The sequence below is a fragment of the Oreochromis aureus genome, linkage group 20, assembly GCF_013358895.1.
Source record: "Oreochromis aureus strain Israel breed Guangdong linkage group 20, ZZ_aureus, whole genome shotgun sequence".
NCBI classification, from domain to species: Eukaryota; Metazoa; Chordata; class Actinopteri; order Cichliformes; family Cichlidae; genus Oreochromis; species Oreochromis aureus.
Genome location: NC_052961.1, coordinates 5479425 through 5499490, shown reverse-complemented (window position 1 = coordinate 5499490; position 20066 = coordinate 5479425). Strand labels below are relative to the sequence as shown.

Below are 20066 nucleotides of genomic sequence, written 5' to 3'. Positions count from 1 at the left end.
ACATGTTGCGTACTCGGTCTCTTGCATTTAGATCAGACAGTTAGACGGAGTTCAAAGCTGCCAAGTATGACTGAGGCAATACAGAGAGAAGCTGGATGGCTTCTCCTCTTTTCCTGACCCCGGATGGATGTGGCAAGGCTTACAGCACATCACAGAGTACAGGGCCGCCATCAGCACCATCAGCTCTGCAGGCGGTCTGCTGGATGACCAGACCTCACAGCCAAAGACTCATACATCAGGGTACTTTTTGTTGATTACAGCTACGCCTTCAACACTGTCAACCAACACAAAATCTATCATCGCAGAGTCCAGATGAGAGCTGCCTCCATCCTCCACACACCCCAACACGGACTGTTCACTCTTCTAGGCTTAGAAGTGTGAAATCCAGAACATCCCGACTCAACACCTCCTTCTTCCCCACTGCTATCAGACTCTTGAACAGCTGACCTATTTTAACAGTAATAATAGTTGTTGCACATCAGGTGATCTCACATATCAAAGCAGCATATTAAGCTCATAGCTCTTTTACAAATAAATCTATTTAATACTTTTTTGTCTCCATTTATTTATTCATGCTATTTGTATTTATCTATTTGTATATATTAACTGGCATCTGTGTGTGGACAGCAGAGAAAGAATTTCATTGTACAGAGAAATGCTTTTCTTTGTACACATGACAATAAACGCTTTGAATCTTTGAATCTTGAATCAGTCCTAGCAACATGCTTTTTTTCTGATTCTGGCTGTGTCCAAATTCAGCGGCAGCATGCTTCGAAGGCCGCATTTTTAGGGAATTATGTCACAGCGATGCGACGAAGGCTGTCCAAATTTGAAGACTCCTCCAAATGCGGCTGACAGATGCGTCCTTCTTTTCCCCAGATTTGAAGGATGAGTCGGGTGTATCCTTCATAGCCCAACCTATCCCAGAATTCATAGCAGCCCAGCCAATTCCAGTTTCCAACAATGACGGCAGCTACTTAGTTTTAATATTACTCTTTCTGGGTCACAAAATAAACTTTTAAGATATTTTCAGGCAAGAATGAAGGTGTGTAAACTTCAAATATTTGCTCGATTTATCAAGACATCACATATTCGACGTTTTCGGAGACATCTATGGAGGACAGACAGCTGGTGATGCACATCTGAAGGATGGAACGTCCAATTCCACAGCCTCGCACTTCCGGCATTCTCAGTCTTCGGAGGACCCAGCTCACATAGACCGCAAAGCCCGGGTCCTCCGAAGGATGCAACCCCTGAATTTGGACACAGCTGTCCACTGTCCAGAGTGTAGCTAAATCCAGTGGAGAGGTTTGGCTTAAACAAGATTTGGTTCAAACTAGATTAAAACCAACAATGGTCTTTAAAAAGTATATATTTTAAAATAAAATAATTAAACAAACCAACCGAAAATGGATTTAACTACACTTTGGACAGTGTTTCTGGAGTGCAGTAGCTAGACAGCTGATTGAAGACCAAAACAGCCAATCAAAACTGTGATTGGTTGGTTTTGTGTCGATCACAGAAGTTCAGTTAACTTCATTTTTGTTTCGCACAAGAACGCAAACCAGGAGCTTTCAGTGTTTAAAGTTTGTGTTAAGTTACAAAAACTAGCTTTGATTTTTATTTCTCTTTGATGACATCATCAACAGCTTTTTGGCATGTTTGAGAACTGAGGGAAACTGAGACAATTTAAACACACCAGATGATTAGAAGATGAAAAACACCAAGAAAAACAACTTAATGAAATCAGACCAAGGAGACAAGGGGAAGCAAACTAGACACATACACACATACACAAGACAAGGGACTATCAAAATAAAACAGGAAGTAACAAACACAGCGATGAAGACTAAGACATGTGGCAAGCGATAAATAAGCAGAGAAATGACTGACTGGGAGACAGAAAGGGAACACAAAGTGATAACTAAACATAATCACACAAGCAGCCATAAACCAGAAATACAGAAAATAAAAAGTCAGATGCGAGAGTAAAGAACAAATATGGAGCTCAAACACAAAATTCATCTTAACCAGAAGGAACCCAAAAGACTACAGAACAGGAGAACAGAACTATGATACAAGAACAAACCAAAAATAAATAACAGAAATCCCCAAAACTCAAAATAATGACTAGTTTCAAAACTGAGTGATAAAATGGAGATAAAATAAAATGGAGACAAATAAGACTTAGAAGAGAGAAAGTGACAGAAATAAGAAGATAATTTGCTCACTGAGGAAGATGAAGCAGACCAAAGTGTGTTTCATCTCAGAGCTCTGATGGTTTAATGCTGCTCTCTTCTTCTTCTCTTCAAACCAGGAACTTCCTGTATATCTCTGCTGTGTTTCTTAGAATATCATGTATCACGCAGCATCATAGTTCACAGTTCATAGTCACATCATCATTGTAATTCTCTGTCTGCTAATAAAGTCCTGTAAATCACGTTTACCAGTGTCTCTGTGTGGATCAACATTTGAGTCCATTTGGCCTGTTTGGCCTTTGGCCGTGACATGAAGAGAGGGAGGCAGCATGCAGACACAGAGAAATATATTTCCTCTCTTCATGAAAAGCTTTATTGGTTCAAGATATTAATTTACAAAACTGATTTGATCATAAGCAAGTTGTAAGAGTTTGCAGACACATTTTTGCATGTCAAACGTTTTCCATGCTAAGTTAATTTCATTTTTGCGTTGTGTTTATTTTAATCTGACTTCTGAGCACACAGACTGACCACACAACGGTTTAGCTGAGCTGTGTGGTGATATTTTTGTGCCTCTATTCTGAGCACATGTAAAAAAAAATTTTGCAAGTACAAATTTTGCATTTTGAGGAGAATTTTTTTTTACATGTGCTCAGAATAGAGGCACAAAAATATCACCACACAGCTCAGCTAAACCGTTGTGTGGTCACTCTGTGTGCTCAGAAGTCAGATTAAAATAAACACAACACATAAACCAAATTAACTTAGCATGGAAAACATTTGACATGCAAAAATGTGTCTGCAAACTCTTACAACTTGCTTATGATCAAATCAGTTTTGTAAATTAATATCTTGAACCAATAAAGCTTTTCATGAAGAGAGGAAATATATTTCTCTGTGTCTGCATGCTGCCTCCCTCTCTTCATGTCACGGCCAAAGGCCAAACTAGGCCAAATGGACTCAAATGTAGATCCACACAGAGACACTGGTAAACGTGATTTACAGGACTTTATTAGCAGACAGAGAATTACAATGATGATGTGACTATGAACTGTGAACTATGATGCTGCGTGATACATGATATTCTAAGAAACAGCAGAGATATACAGGAAGTTCCTGGTTTGAAGAGAAGAAGAAGAGAAGCAGCATTAAACCATCAGAGCTCTGAGATGAAACACACTTTGGTCTGCTTCATCTTCCTCAGTGAGCAAATTATCTTCTTATTTCTGTCACTTTCTCTCTTCTAAGTCTTATTTGTCTCCATTTTATTTTATCTCCATTTTATCACTCAGTTTTGAAACTAGTCATTATTTTGAGTTTTGGGGGATTTCTGTTATTTATTTTTTGGTTTGTTCTTGTATCATAGTTCTGTTCTCCTGTTCTGTAGTCTTTTGGGTTCCTTCTTGGTTAAGATGAATTTTGTGTTTGAGCTCCATATTTGTTCTTTACTCCTCGTGCATCTGACTTTTATTTTCTGTATTTCTGGTTTATGGCTGCTTGTGTGATTATGTTTAGTTATCACTTTTGTGTTCCCTTTCTGTCTCCCCAGTCAGTCATTTCTCTGCTTATTTATCTCTTGCCACATGTCTTAGTCTTCATCGCTGTATTTGTTACTTCCTGTTTTATTTTGATAGTCCCTTGTCTTGTGTATGTGGTGTCTAATTGCTTCCCCTTGTCTCCTTGGTCTGATTTCATTAAGTTGTGTTTCTTGGTGTTTTTCATCTTCTAATCATCTGGTGTGTTTAAATTGTCTCAGTTTCCCTCAGTTCTCAAACATGCCAAAAAGCTGTTGATGATGTCATCAAAGAGAAATAAAAATCAAAGCTAGTTTTTGTAACTTAACACAAACTTTAAACACTGAAAGCTCCTGGTTTGCGTTCTTCTGCAAAACAAAAATGAAGTTAACTGAACTTCTGTGATCGACTCTTCATTTCTTTGTTCTCTCTCATAGTTACTGGTTTCTGTGGTTAAACATTGTGTGAAGTTTGGATACGAGTCACTCAAACATGCAGCTTATTGAAAGCATAAGAAAAGTCCTTGAAATATACAAATGTGTGGAATTTAAATGTTTACACTGAACGACTGCAGTTCGCAATTGCTTTTAGTTTCACACCAGTTTGATCCCCAGAAATTTCTACTTTTTATTCCACATTGAATCTATAATCAAATACATTTACTCTACTTACTCATTAAAAGACAAACTTTTAAAATTAAAGCTTATCTAACACCCTTATTTCACATGCAAACATAGAAACAGCTAATGATGATGACGATGATGATGTCACCAAAAAAAAAAAAAGGCAAAACTCATTTTTATATCTTTGTAAAGTGTAGAGGTAAATTTAAATATAATTTGATAAACAAACAGGTGTTTACAAGTGTTATAGAGCTAGTTATGTAGCTATTTGGTGGTTACGTGTTTTGATATTTACATGTTTACACATTTGAATGTTTACACATGCATGTTCAAAGCAGTAATAAGTGTTATATCTACTTAGTTGTTTTCCCTGCATTGATCTGAGTATAAGATTTCCTGGCTTCTGAGAGGCCAGTGAAGTATTCATAAGGGCGGTACAGGAAGTGTTGGTTTTTGTTGGGGCTGTGTGCTGAGGGTAAAGAGGCTGCTAAGAAAGTTATCTGTCTCCGTCTTGATGTTCCTAATTATTCAGAGAGATTCCAAACCATCGAGTGAACCCTCACGTTACATCTTTTTCACAACCTTGAACTCTGAATCTTCCACAGCAGATGCTTTGTGTTCGTGTATAAAACAGGACGTTTGCTGTAAAATAAAAACAGAAAAGTGAAGTTAACTGAACTTCTGTGATCAGTTAAAATTAAAAATCATATTTAAAAAACATTTAATCTATAGTAAGACTGTAACTAATGATTGTTCATCCTTTCAGCAGCACTTCAGGATGGAAACACTGGTTTGGTCAAAGCACAAACTCTCACCCACAGAGCAGAGGAAGGAGGAAACATCACAGTTAAATGCAGCTTTTATTTGTCTGCAAGCAGGAAACTGTTCTGTAAGAAAAAATGTGAAAAAGGAAACATTCTTGTTGAAACATCTGATGATGCAGCTCAGAACGGCAGATACAGCATTAAATATGAAAACAAAGGCTTTCCCCCATTTACTCTGTATGTGAGCATCAAACAGCTGAAACAGTCTGACTCAGGATGGTACAGGTGCTCTTTGGACAGAATTTTGAGTCCAGATGGAAACGATGATTTTGAGCTGATTGTCACAGCAGGTGAGTTTCTGCTAACAGTCGTGTTTGTCTCTGAAGGTGTGACAGAAGTTTCCCGTCTCAAAGGCAGCTACTTTTCTTTCAAATCACCTACAGATGTTATATTTATCTGAAACATCAAGTTTCATCAGTTCTGCTGTCAAACAGCCCATAACCACGTCAGTCACATGCAGATATATAAACTGCTTCAAGTGGTCTTATTATGACTCTGATGGTTTCATTGTTCACAGCTTCAACCACTTCAACACCAAACGGGACTCTGAGACCTTTTTCAGCTTCAGTGTTTCTCTCATCAGCCTCCAAACCACCAACAACACAGAGTTTAAGCTCAACTTCAGGAAGCTCCACACCTTCATCAGCCTCCACACCACCAACAACACAGAGTTTAAGCTCAACTTCAGGAAGCTCCACACCTTCATCAGCCTCCACACCACCAACAACACAGAGTTTAAACTCAACTTCAGGAAGCTCCACACCTTCATCAGCCTCCTCTGGAAGTTCAGGTACGTTATAGATTTTTATATGTATGCAGATTTACATGTGTTGAAGATCTGTTAATGAGTGAACGATACAAGAATGACACATTAAGAGCTGTGGAAGAATCACTCTGATCTTTTAGTGACGTAAAGGAGAAAAACTGTAGAAATAAATGAGAAATAAGTTTCCACCACAGCAGGTCAGCAGCTGAGAGAGAACATGGCTGACTTCCTCAGAGCAGCACTACATGAGATCTGTGCTAGATGACAGATACAGACTGTGATTAGTCACTGTTTGGTTTCAGAGCTTTTTCACAACTGTCAGTGTAACAGACGCAGACAGAGTAAAGCATTGTGGGAGCTGTAGTTGTTACTGAGTGTTTGAAGCAGAATGAGGAGCTGCTCAAGGTTTACCAGAAAGTACAACAGCAGGTACTTAATACAGAAAACTTGGTGAAACTATAAATACTTTCTATGCTTCTGAGTAACTACTTCATTCAATAATTTCATGCACACACAAAAACAACTCAGTACTCAACAGGAGTGACACGATGACGACCGCGCTCACTGCCTCAAATGGCCCAACAGCCCAGTTTCCCCTCCTCCTCTTCCTCTTTATATGTCCCGCCCACAATTATGAGAGGAAACACCTGAAGTCAGAAGGAGGAGGAGTCACACACACTCACACCATCACTGCTGTAACAACTGTTTACACTGTGTGAGTCAAAGAAATCTTCTCTGTTAAGCTCTTGCAGATGTGCTGCTTTATGTGCGGCTGATTCTGGTCGTTGTCATCAGCATCTTTTTAGCATCTTTGCTGATGAAGAGGAGAGCCGTTAAACCCAGAGGTGAGGCTACAGGAAACACATGAGAACAGTGTTTTCATCACTTCAGAGCTCATCACACTAATGCACATTCATTTCCTGGAGACTAAACCTCAGTAAACAAATTTTAATAGTAAACATTTAGCAGTACACATTGTAGGAAATTACTCATAATGTCACAGTGGAAACAGATTTATGTGCTAACAACAGGAGTCAGACAAGAAAAATGCAAAGAAAATGCCTGAAATCAGCTTCTGTCTGTCAACAGATGCAGTTTATTTAGTAGGAAAATATCATTTTCATCAGATTATTTACAGAAAAGCCAAACAGAGCATGGCTCAGAGATTCTTCCTCAACGAAATAATCATAGTTAGTCTAATTCTCCTGTAACAGTCAGCCTGATAAAAGTGTGTCCATCCAGATTATTAGTTAACTAAAACTAAACTAAAAGCTGAACTCTGAAAAAGTGAAATTAACCAAAATGATAGTTGATCAAATCAAATAAAAATATAGAGGAACTGTTCTTAGTTTGCTGTTATTGTGGTTCATATTGGCGGCACATGCATCAGGACTAAGAACAGTAACTGATTACTGCCAGTTATCATCGTTGATCCTGAGTTTACTTCCTCAGGTTCTACTTGGTGGAACACGTCTTAAAGACTGATGTTTATCTTCTGATCTGCATGTTTTTCAGGACCTCCTGTGGAATCTGAGCGTGCTGACATCACACAGGTGAGTTTTAGGAATTGTGAGACACCTGAGCTTCATCACAGCTTGATTTGTATCAATCAGCTGGTTTGATCTCCTTCTGCAGGACAACCAGTTGTGTGAAGAGATCAGAGAGGAGGACAGACAGAGCAGCTCACCTCCTGCAGGAGTGTCTTCAGTGTACGCTACACCAAAAGCCTCCAACCAGATGGAGATGTAAACATAGACCTCTGCAGCCTCTCCACCTCTGCTCACAACAAAGTAAAACTGTGGTCTGATTTTAAGCTCTGTGATTTTTACTATATCATCTCTTTCTGCCAGCTAATATTAATGATGAGGAATGCACAAAGTCAATGTGGACTCTCTGGTCCCAGTTTATTAGGTACAGCTAGTTTGGAACAGTCCAATAATAAATTCTTCATTTGTTGTTAAGTACTATTTTTAGAGATTATTATTACTATTTGTGTTCAAAAGTTGATTCTGTTCATCTGGACGTAGCGTTTTCAGTGGGAGGAACATTTCATCACTCATCCAAGTGACTTCTTCAGTCTCAGCTGACTGCAGGTTTCCCCAATCTTATAAACAGTACATTTGCATAATGACTGAAACCAGCCCACTGAAGGAACAATGGGCTGTGAGGTCAGTTCCTTCATTATGATTATGCAGATTGTCATGACCGTTGATCAAATCCCACTGGTCAATGGCCATGAGTCCCATTCACAGAGAGTTGGGGAATGGCTGCAATCACAGCATTGTAAGATGGTGACAGATGTACCCTTAGGCCCCCTCCTCGATTCAGAGATGGTCTTTCCCTTTTCACGTAAATGGCCTCCTTGACTCCGCGCCCAAACCAGCGTTCCTCCCTGTCCAGGATGTGTACATCCTCATCATTGAAAGAGTGTCCACTGGCCTGTAGGTATAAATAGACTGCAGAGTCCTGGCCTGATGAGGTAGCTCTTCTGTGTTGTGCCATCTGCTTAACCAGAGGTTGTTTGGTTTCCCTGATAAATAATCGGGGATCAGTGGTCTTTAATCAACGGTCATGAGAATTTGCATAATTATGATGAAGGAACTGACCTCCCAGCCCATTGTTCCTTCAGTGGGCTGGTTTCAGTCATTATGCAAATGTACTGTTTATAAAATTGGGGAAACCTGCAGTCAGCTGAGACTGAAGAAGTCACTTGGATGAGTGATGAAATGTTCCTCCCACTGAAAACGCTACGTCCAGATGAACAGAATCAACTTTTGGAGATTTGCTTACCTGGATGATTGAGAATGCATCAAGATATGACAATTTGTGCTGCTGTTGTTGTTTGTTTTGCATTAGTGTTTTAGATATTTTTTAGAAATTTTCATTATTTTGTTCATTTCTGCTTCATCAACACACTGAGGGCAACGTTATCATTTAATTTAGAGTCTGAAGTTTGATGTCAGACTAACGATGACATGAATGGAGATGATTACACTGAAGTGGATTTCCCATATTCCCACCACCAACAGCGCCCCCCAGTGGTGATGCAGCTGGTGTCGTCTCCTCCAGACTTCAGGCACATGCCAGCCCTGCCAACCACACCACAGATCTCCTCTGCTGCTGAAAAACATCAGCAGTGATGCTGTTGATGGAACCTCAGTGACTAACAGATGAACACAGTTCATAAAACAGTTTATGACATTTATCACCTACAGACAAACAATTAGCCTCAGTTTAAAGCTTTTTTATTGCAGCTACTTATAATTTAGTTTAACAGATAATTGATTCTGTTTTTCATTTTCTCAAACTGGAATATTTCCCAGTTTGAAAAACTATTCTTGCTATTGTGATTCTGGAGGACAGATTCAGTGAGAGAGCTGCACAAAATGATGCATATAGGAGGGAGTATGGAGAGTTATTAGATCAGCCAGCAGGTAGGCTGTTCTTGGAGGGAGGTCCTTAAATGCTGTCATCAAAAAGGCTCCAGGTGGCTGACTTTGCATGTGCTCAACTATTTATGATGATGTGTATTTAAACTAAACCACTGGACCTCAGCTACACTGCTGTGTCACCTGTCTGTGTTGTCAAATCAGACACAAAGAATTTAACATGGAAATAATTTCTAATGTAAAAACAATAAAGTGAAGATAAACACTTGGTAAATATTTCCCTTCACAGCTCAAGTGTCAGAAGAGACTGGATGAAGGTCTGAATGTCAAAAGATTCAAGTTATGATGAGAATAAATTTAAAAGAAATCTGAAACATTTTACTTGCCCCCCAAAAATAAATGGATAAATATTTGATACAATAAAGTAAATATAATGTGAATGAGAGCTGGGATAGGCCTGTGGTCATGATTGTTTATAATTATTCTGGGTTTATCAGTTTTGGTCTTTTATTGTGTTGACAAAAGCTTAATATTTGCTTATGATCAAATGTTTTTTGTTAAATAATATCTTGAAGCAATAAAACCTTCCATTAAAACAAACTGTTTCTTTGTGTTCCTGTGATCACAGACAGTCTCCCATCCCTGAGTCTGCCTTTGTTGCTGCTCAGTTTTAATTTCAAAAGCACGTCATGATGAACTTTTCATCTGTTTGTCACTGTTTCTACATACAGCTGATTAAGTAAATGTAGGCGAAGAACTTTTATACTGATTTTCATAAAAGTTCCAGAAATCAGATGTAGAAAATGTTATTTAGGAAGATTGTAGTTTTCTGTTTGATCTGCAGGACTGACAGCCATTATAATATAACTAAGACCTCTTATAACCATGCTGGAAACAGACTGGCTTAAATGACTAGTTATTCTTCATTGCAATTTATTTCCATTTAAATATACATACTGGTCTTCTAAAAAGATTTTAAATCTGCTGCACTTCCTGCTAAGTCGAACATGAGCCTTTATTTTGGAAATTTACAGGAAGTTCAGTGTCACGATGTTTCAAGTAACTTGACACGGTCGTGATTAGAGACAGAAACTGTCTCGTCTGCTGCAGTTTAGCTCCATCAAAGTTGTCCTTGAGTCAGAGCTGTTGAAGTTTATCAGCTGGCCCCTAACAGTCAGATGAATGTTCGGTAGAAGCCGCTAAAATCGCACAAGTTCCGGTTTCATGTGATTAACGATGCTCCGTGTCTCTGTCAGCTGTTTTACTGAGCCATGAGCTCCATGAAGAGAGTCCAGAGATTCCACTAGATGGATCCTTCCAGCGTGATCTCCAGGATCCAGACCTGCACACACTCAGACTGCGGGGATTTATCTGCCTTGTAGGAGGATCGCATCGCTCACCCCGACTGGTGAGAGAGCAGGAATTTGTGTGTGTGTGTGTGTGTGTGTGTGTGTGTGTGTGTGTGTGTGTGCGGTTTGAGGGCGTGATCTCATCATTAAGAGAAGTAAGAAGTTTCTGGTTTGAAGTGAAGAAGAAGAGAAGCAGCATTAAACCATCAGAGCTCTGAGATGAAACACACTTTGGTCTGCTTCATCTTCCTCAGTGAGTAAATTCTCTTCTTGTTTCTGTCACTTTCTCTCTTCTAAGTCTTATTTGTCTCCATTTTATTTTCATTTGTAGGTAATCACTCAGTTTTTACTACTTCCTTCTTCATTTCTTTGTTCACTCTCATAGTTACTGGTTTCTGTAGTTAAACATAGTGTGAAGTTTGGAAATGAGTCACTCAAACATGCAGCTTATTAGCAGCATGAGAAAAATCTGTGAAATATATAAATCTGTGTGGAATTTAAATGTTTATACAAACCTTTTTTTTCACAACTGTAGTTTGCAAATTAATTTGAGATTCACATCAGTTTGAATGCCCATACATTTCTACTTTTTATTGTATGTTGAAACTGTAATCAATACTTTTCCTCTACTCTTCTTTGAAAGCAAAACTTATAATAGTAGAGCTGATGAAACAACACTCTGTGTTTCATTTCTTCTCTTAATGAGCTGAAGAGCAACAGCACAGTGAGCGGTGACAAAGTGAGGACTAGCTCATTTCACATGATAGCACAGAAACAGATGATGATGATGATGATGATGATGATGATGTCATGTAAGAGAAATAAAAGTCAAAACTCATTTTTGTATCTTTTTCACAATCCTTAAACTCTGAATCTTCCACATCAGATGCTTTGTGTTCGTGTATAAAACAGGAAGTTTGCTGTTTGCAAATAAAAACAGAAAAATGAAGTTAACTGAACTTCTGTGATCAGTTCAAATTTATAATCACCTGTCACATTTAATCTATAGTAAGATTGTAACTAATGATTGTTCATCCTTTCAGCAGCACTTCAGGATGGAAACACTGGTTTGGTCAAAGCACAAACTCTCACCCACAGAGCAGAGGAAGGAGGAAACATCACAGTTGGGTGCAAGTTTTATTTCTCTGGAAGCAGGAAACTCTTCTGTAAGGAAAAATGTGAAAATGGAAACATTCTTGTTGAAACATCTGATGATGCAGCTCAGAACGGCAGATACAGCATTAAATATGAACAAACAGATACTCTGTCATATATTATGTATGTGAGCATCACACAGCTGAAACAGTCTGACTCAGGATGGTACAGGTGCTCTTTGGACAGAGTCTTGTGGACAGATGGAAACGATGATTTTGAGCTGATTATCACAGAAGGTGAGTTTCTGCTAACAGTCGTGTTTGTCTTTGAAGGTGTGACAGAAGTTTCCCGTCTCAAAGGCAGCTACTTTTCTTTCAAATCACCTACAGATGTTATATTTATCTGAAACATCAAGTTTCATCAGTTCTGCTGTCAAACAGCCCATAACCACGTCAGTCACATGCAGATATATAAACTGCTTCAAGTGGTCTTATTATGACTCTGATGGTTTCATTGTTCACAGCTTCAACCACTTCAACACCAAACGGGACTCTGAGACCTTTTTCAGCTTCAGTGTTTCTCTCATCAGCCTCCACACCACCAACAACACAGAGTTTAAGCTCAACTTCAGGAAGCTCCACACCTTCATCAGCCTCTGCGCCACCAAAAATGGAAACAACACAGAGTTTAAGCTCAACTTCAGGAAGCTCCACACCTTCATCAGCCTCCACACCACCAACAACACAGAGTTTAAGCTTAACTTCAGGAAGCTCCACACCTTCATCAGCCTCCACTGAAACCAAAGATGCAAGATCAGGTACAATATATTGGGTGGCTGTCGCTCAGGAGGTAGAGCATGTCATCTACTAATTGGAAGACCAGTTGTTTGATCCCAAATTCCAGTGTGTTTATCAGAGTGTCACTGTTGGATAGAAAGCACAAGGTGTAGGAAAAAAGTGTTTGTCTAAAAGGATGAATGAGGCAGGTCAGATGAAGCATTTTGAGTGCCCGAGTAGAAAAAGGCTGTGGGTTCATTAATGTGTTTTTAATCACAGAACTACAAAAGATTGACACATTAAGAGCTGTGGAAGAAGCACTCCGATCTTTAAGTGTTGTAAATGAGAAGCAATAAAAATTGTTCTGTCATGCTTCGTAAACAGTTTGTCAGGTAATGTTTGAGGAAATCTTTTCAGTCCAAAAACACGTATGTGCACAACTTTACTGCTAAATGAACAGACCTGGAGGCCACATGTTTACACTGTGAGTAAAAGAAATCTTCTCTGTTAAACTCCTGCAGATGTGCTGATTTATGTGGGTCTGATTCTGGTCGTTATCATCACCGTCTTTTTAGCAACTTTGTTGATTTTCTACATGATGAAGAGGACCGCTAAACCCAGAGGTGAGGCTATGGGAAACACACAAAACACAGTTCACCACACTGATCCACATCCATTTCCTTGAGACTAAACCTAATATAAGATTTTCGTTTCTTTTTTAAACTAATATGAAATTTAAAAAGAAGCACTTTTCAACTGCTATAAATGACTTTTTCATGTATGAATTAAATATTCTCTCAAACAATAGAAATGTCAACGTGCAGTAGCTAAACACACCTTTGAAGGGCAGTTCATTTTACCAAAATAGGATTTTATTAACATATATATACAAAAGTTAAACAGAAAAAGCTAAATTAGTTCAACTGCAGGAATGTCTTAAAGACATAAAGACCTGGATGGCCGCTAACTTTCTGCTTCTTAATTCAGATAAAACTGAGGTTATTGTACTCGGCCCTGAAAATCTTAGAAATATGGTATCTAACCAGATTCTTACTCTGGATGGCATTACCTTGGCCTCCAGTAATGCTGTGAGGAACCTTGGAGTCATTTTTGACCAGGACATGTCCTTCAATGCACATATTAAACAAATATGTAAGACTGCTTTCTTCTATTTACGCAACATCTCTAAAATTAGAAATATCCTGTCTCAGAGTGATGCTGAAAAACTAGTTCATGCATTTATTACTTCCAGGCTGGACTACTGTAATTCTTTATTATCAGGATGTCCTAAAACTCACTGAAAAGCCTTCAGCTGATCCAAAATGCTGCAGCAAGAGTCCTGACAGGGACTAGAAAGAGAGAGCATATTTCTCCTGTTTTGGCTTCTTCATTGGCTTCCTGTTAAATCCAGAATTGAATTCAAAATCCTCACATACAAGGTCTTAAATAATCAGGCCCCATCTTATCTTAATGACCTTGTAGTACCATATCACCCTATTAGAGCACTTCGCTCTCGCTCTGCAGGCTTACTTGTTGTTCCTAGAGTATTTAAAAGTAGAATGGGAGGCAGAACCTTCAGTTTTCAGGCCCCTCTTCTGTGGAACCAGCTTCCAGTTTGGATTCGGGAGACAGACACTATCTCTACTTTCAAGATTAGGCTTCAAACTTTCCTTTTTGCTAAAGCATATAGTTAGGGCTGGACCAGGTGACCCTGAATCCTCCCTTAGTTATGCTGCAATAGACGTGAGGCTGCCGGGGATTCCCATGATGCATTGAGTTTTTCCTTCCAGTCACCTTTCTCACTCACTATGTGTTAATAGACCTCTCTGCATCGAATCATATCTGTTATTAATCTCTGTCTCTCTTCCACAGCATGTCTTTATCCTGTCTTCCTTCTCTCACCCCAACCGGTCGCAGCAGATGGCCCCGCCCTCCCTGAGCCTGGTTCTGCTGGAGGTTTCTTCCTGTTAAAGGGAGTTTTTCCTTCCCACTGTCGCCAAAGTGCTTGCTCATAGGGGGTCATATGATTGTTGGGTTTTTCTCTGTATTTATTATTGTGCGATCTACTGTACAATATAATGCGCCTTGAGGCGACTTTTGTTGTGACTTGGCGCTATATAAATAAAATTGAATTGAATTGAATTGAATTGAATTAAAGATGCTCAGCTCAGAATGTCCCAGTTTGCATGAATTAAGTCAGGTGTGACGTTTCTGTCACGCTGTTTTCACCTTTGAAGTTCAGTCTGTTTGTAGAAAGAGCACCGAATGTTCATTTATGACTCACAACAGAAACTGACTGTAGCAGATTTGATTGATATGGTTTATTGATATGTTTATTTTCTGACCTGCATGTTTTTCAGGACCTCCTGTGGAAACAGAGTATGCTGACACGCAGGTGAGTTTTAGGAAATGAGACACACATCAGCTTCATTATTGTTTGCTTTGTATCTGTCAGCTGGTTTGTTTTCCTGCTGCAGGCCAACAGGTTGTATGAAGATATTAGAAAGTGTGACATGCCGAGCAGGTCACCTCCTGTCGAAGTGTCTTCAGTTTATGCCACTGCTAAAGACCCCCATTCAGATGGAGTTGAAAATATAGACCTCTACAGCCTTGCAACCTCTCCTCATAACAATGTAAGTAAAACTTTTGAGTAAACCAGGTAACTGTTTGTGTATTGAATTAATTCATCTGTTGTCAAACACAGAGAGCCATGTTCCACTGAAGACTGAAGAAATAAAAGTTCTTCCTCTATGTTTGGAGCAGATAAAATCTTTTAAATTGAGAAAAAGACTCTAAAGAATCCTTCCAATATTGAAATTTGTATTTTTGAATAAATATGAGCTTCATACTCAGTGTGATTTTAAAAACCAAAAAAAACCAAAAACACCTTTCTGGTGGAAAACAAGTCTATCAAAAGTTATGGTTAATCCAGATTAATCTGTGTTTAATACAGCTGTAAAACACTGTCTAGTAAAAAAAAAGCAGTCTAGTAAATCTTGTGTTGGTGAACGTTGTAATGTTCAGATTTTGTTACAAATGTATTTTAAAAGGTGACTTCAGAGGCTTTATGATAATTAATGTTTTCTTGTTTTTTGCAGCTTTGGGTTTTTGCAACTCAACTATTCAACATTAATTATAACATATTTTTGGAGTCTAATGTTTGATCTCACCTCTTTATCTCTTTAAGGCAGATAACCTCTGCTACGCTGAAGTGGAGTTTTCCCACATTCCTGCCACCAGCAGCGCCCCCTGTGGTGAAGCAACTGATGTTGTCTACTCAATGCCTCAGGTGGACCTGAGTACTGCCATCCACACCAAAGATGCTTCACCTCCTGTGTACTCTACTGTTTCCTCACTATGAATTACTTCAGTACTTTTTTTAAACCTGTCCTGTCCAGCAGCTGTAACAAGCGTAATGTCTGAATGCTTTGTTTTGCCAAACATATTTGCTTTCCCAAGAGGGGCACTGTAGGCTCTCTGTAGGCTCCTCTTTTTAGGTTTTTGTTTTATTTATTTAATCCTATTATTCATATTTTTCTGTGTATGGGTGGGGGAAAATCGAGGATGAAGCCAACAGACATGCTGGGTCTCCAACTGCTACATCTGTGACAAAGTACACAAACAATAAGCAACACCTGAAAGACAAAACACAGTGTGTGTGTGTGTGTGTGTGTGTGTGTGTGTGTGTGTGTGTGTGTGTGTGTGAACCAGAAAGAGAGAAGATGGGAGTGTGTATGATTGTTTGTCATGAAACACATTTGAGAAATGAGGGTGAAGGCCTGGGAAAGACCCAAGAGACCTGAAGATCTTAATCTCGACAACCATACATTCTATCCTAGCCGAGGGAAGACGGAGGCCGGACGGAGCTCCTATAGCCAGCAGGCAACCAACCCCGCTGGCCACCCCAGCATGAGGCAAAGGCGGGACTCAGTAACTGCCCAACACCCACCGGAGCCCCCACCGCACAATGAAGAGGCCCAAGCTAGCCCCGGACACACACAGCCATCCCCACACTCTGAAGTGTGGATGGACAGGTGCCTTCCCATAGCCAGCAGTGATCCCGGGACGCAGTCAGCCAGTCCCCCGATCACCAGCCAGACACGACATCAGCCAGGGTGGTGATAATTACATGAGCACTTAAGCTATGGGTGAAACCTCAACTATCCCAGTGGCAACAGCTCAGTACAAATTATACAAAAGTTAGTTTGTTTATTTTTCTACTTTTGACATATTTATAACTTCAATGCACAGTCATATAGCCTCAGGTTAAAGCTGTTTTTATTACAGCTGCTTATAATTCAGCTCAACAGATACAAAAAATGTTGCTATTATGACTTTGTAGGATAGATGAAACCGTTGCAGGAAACAGACTGCTATCATTTAAGGACATGTGATATAAGGAAAACAAAAAGTGAAGAGATACAGTAACCTACATGTTTTTAATGAAAATAAATATGAACATTGGCAGTTTTAACAGTGTCTGGTTTTCATTTATAAAATATCTTATAGATATTAAAATATACACATTTCCTTCACTTCTCCAGTGGAAGTATTTAGACTCTTCTTCATACAGAGGATATTGAAAAAGAAACCAACTGGACTTCTTAAACTTTTTGAAGATGCTTCATCCAGGAGGCTTCTTCAGTTCTAAAAACCAAGAGGTGGAGAATCCCAGGTGTTTGAATCTTAGTGGTCATTGGCCCAGTATTGATCATGTGCCTCATCACATGAGCCAAGGTGTGAAAAAACATTTAGGGTGAAACCACTGTGGTACATCATATGACCCACTGAGGTCACCTGAAGCAAGGTGTCTCAAAACTACTTAGTAGGTGGCTGATGGGTGATGTCATAAATCACCCTACCTGGCCGGCAGACAGGACCAGACATGGGAGGACCAAACAGCGCGCTGACCTCTGATGGAGATGCAGCTGGACTAGACGGCAGCATGGAGGTTGCAAGTGGTTCAGCTGCTGGCGGCATGGCAGCTGTGGATGGTTGAGCTGGTGGTTGAGCTAGCAGCTGAGTAGGTGGTGGCATGAAAGCCATGGGTGGTGGAGTCACAGGTGACGGCGTGACAGCTATGAACGGTTGTGCTGGCAGTTAGATGGACTCTCCTGAGCCACCAGTGAGAACAGGCAGCAGCATGGAAGCCATTGACAGCTGGACGAACTCTCCAGAGCCCCCAGCGGAGGCAGATGACAAATAAACGGATTCCCCAGAGCTTCCAGCAGAGACAGATGACAGCGTGGAAACTGCAGACGGCTGGAGCAGCTCTGCTGAGCCCCCAGCGGGAACAGAAACTTAACCAGATGGTGCGAAAACCTTTGGCGGGACAGAAACATGGCCAGCAGGTGCAGAGACCTCTGGCTAAGGTGAAGCTAGCTGAATCTGCGTGGGACACCAAGCTAGCTCTGGATGTCTCTCCGGCTCCAGCAAAACACAGTTCAAAGCAGGCTGGATTAGCTTGTCTGAGCTCTTAGCGGAGGCTGCTGCAGACAGCTGAGATGGCTCACCTGAGCTCTCATTGGGGACAGGAAGCTGAGGCAGCTCGGTTGAGCTCTCAGGAGAAACAGTCTTTAAATCCTCTGAGCAGGATTTCACAGCCTCTGCAATAAATGTCCCAGGCTCAGAAAGAGCATGGAGGAAACAGTTCTTAAAATCCATTTAATTGGAACAGATTTCCTCAGAATGAACAGTCACTGAGTTGACAGACTCAGGGCTGACTAGAGGAACAGAGGAGGAAAAATCTCTCTTATTCACAGGATTAACATACAAGTCCTTGAAATGGACAGTGCCCATGGTAATAATCCTTGGCTCGGAAGCACAAGAAATACGGGCTTCGTTGCTCCCCACACAAAACTGAGTCTGCCCCAGAGCATACAGTCAATTTTTTAGCAGAAGAATAGAAAATGTCTGTGTTACTCACCACAGCCGGCTGTTCAGAAGTCCTGGAATCTGGCTGTGGTGAGGAGCGTCGGCAGCGTGGATCCCACTTCCTCTTCGCAGAGGGATCAGGGAGACGGAGGAGACTGGTGATGGTGGAGGGCTGGAGACCTACTCCTCGTCCTCCAACCGCTGCTTTTAAACTTTTCTATCAGTCGTTCACAAAGTTCTATTCTGTCTATCTCTCAGCTGGTGCTGGCTCTTCCTCCTCCTCCTCAGACACTGCTGAGTTTGTCCTGGTGGATCATCAGGGGTGCAAAGCCTCACAGATGATGTGCAGCAGTGGGTCCCTTAGTCTGTCCTCACTCTGGACACTTGCAGTTCTCACACATGGAAATCAAATGTGTGATAAGCTGCAGGATTCAAACACAAGTTTAACTTAAATAAATGTTCATACTTTTATTACACAATCAGAGAGAAAGAAAAAGAGAGAGAGTGCAGGACAGACAAAAAGGTGACGGTCTCAGATGGTATACACCAGCTGTCTCCAACCCCCGGTAAATGGACCGGTACTGGTCTGTGAGTCGTTTGGTTTCACACCCCGAGAGTTGAGGCTCGGGTGTGAAATTTATGGTTTTCAGGGTTTTTATTGGTAACTCGGTTTCCCTGGGTCTTTTCCTCTGTTGGAGTTTTGTAACTTATTTTGAAAGAAATATTTATGCGTTACCATAGCGACCAGAGAGCATTAAGAGGCAGAGAGGAGGATGTTACTCTCAATGTTGGTGGAGCATTTCAGGAGGACACTGCTAATAAAGTTACACAGTTACACAGTGAATTCGTGTTTATTATTATATTTACAAAATACCACAGTTTTTGTCTTGGTTGTATCATTTTATTTTGTTGTATTTATCCGCAACACCTTAAAGGCCGGTCCATGAAACTACTGTCTGACATTAAACCGGTCCGGGCATTAAAAGGTTGGGGACCGCTGGTTTACACTACTACAAAACAGCAAAACAGGATGAGTATTTTCGGTTTGTGTTATTAGGAGTACTAAATAAGAAGAGTTCCCAGATGGTACAGTGGCCACATGTTTGAATCCTATGAATAAAGCACTTTTTGTTTAGCTTAACGAGTGAACCGTCCGCTCGTTAAAACAAACGTTAAAGTCTGTTTGGCTTTAACTACTGAAAAGAGGCAGCAAAATAGCTGAGCTAACACTAACAGTGCAGTGAATCCTGCTTGTGCTGTGATACTCGAGACTAAGCATGGCAGCCTTCACAGACTTTCAGCTTGTTCTCTTTGTTGATATATTACTGAGTTAATTATCCACAAAATTGTCAAATTCTCTGTAACATTAAGGTCAACTATTGAACGCCGTATAAACGCATAAATAAGTGACATAAGTTTACTCTTAAGCCGTCTGCCTTTTTTTTTTTAATTACACACAGCCACCGCTGCGCTATGAATCCTGGGATAAGTTGGACCACGAAGGATACACCCGTTCCAATCCTTCAAATCCGGGGAAAAGGAGGATGCATTTGTGCGCCCCATTTGGAGCCTGGAGCCTTCAAATTGGGACAGCCTTCGTTGCCTGGCTGTGACATAATCGGCCTTCAAATGTGGCCTCTGAAGGATGCAGCCTATGA

The 20066-nt window shown here is 40.3% G+C and overlaps 2 protein-coding genes across 4 annotated transcripts in view; both read left to right on the top strand.

Annotated features, from left to right (window-relative positions):
* LOC120435243 overlaps positions 1–17745 on the top strand; it is a 40252-nt gene extending 22507 nt beyond the window's left edge. The window contains exon 8 of the mRNA XM_039604400.1: positions 15722–17745. Within this exon, the coding sequence (XP_039460334.1) occupies positions 15722–15895 (174 nt within the window). The 3' untranslated portion in view covers positions 15896–17745. The remainder of the gene's footprint in view (positions 1–15721) is intronic.
* On the top strand, positions 5611–9826 carry LOC120435251 (putative protein TPRXL). Of its 3 annotated transcripts, XM_039604420.1 has the most exons (6): positions 5611–5784; positions 5911–5949; positions 6669–6770; positions 7441–7478; positions 7561–7715; positions 8869–9825. In XM_039604420.1, exons 1-5 carry the CDS (start codon positions 5649–5651, stop codon positions 7672–7674), a joined length of 429 nt encoding a protein of 142 aa, XP_039460354.1. In that variant the 5' UTR covers positions 5611–5648; the 3' UTR covers positions 7675–7715; positions 8869–9825. The 3 variants fall into 3 exon arrangements, with proteins under 3 accessions (XP_039460354.1, XP_039460352.1, XP_039460353.1); XM_039604418.1 differs by having other exon boundaries at positions 5611–5949; positions 8869–9826; XM_039604419.1 differs by having other exon boundaries at positions 5611–5949; positions 8955–9825.
* Positions 17746–20066: the final 2321 nt, after the last annotated feature.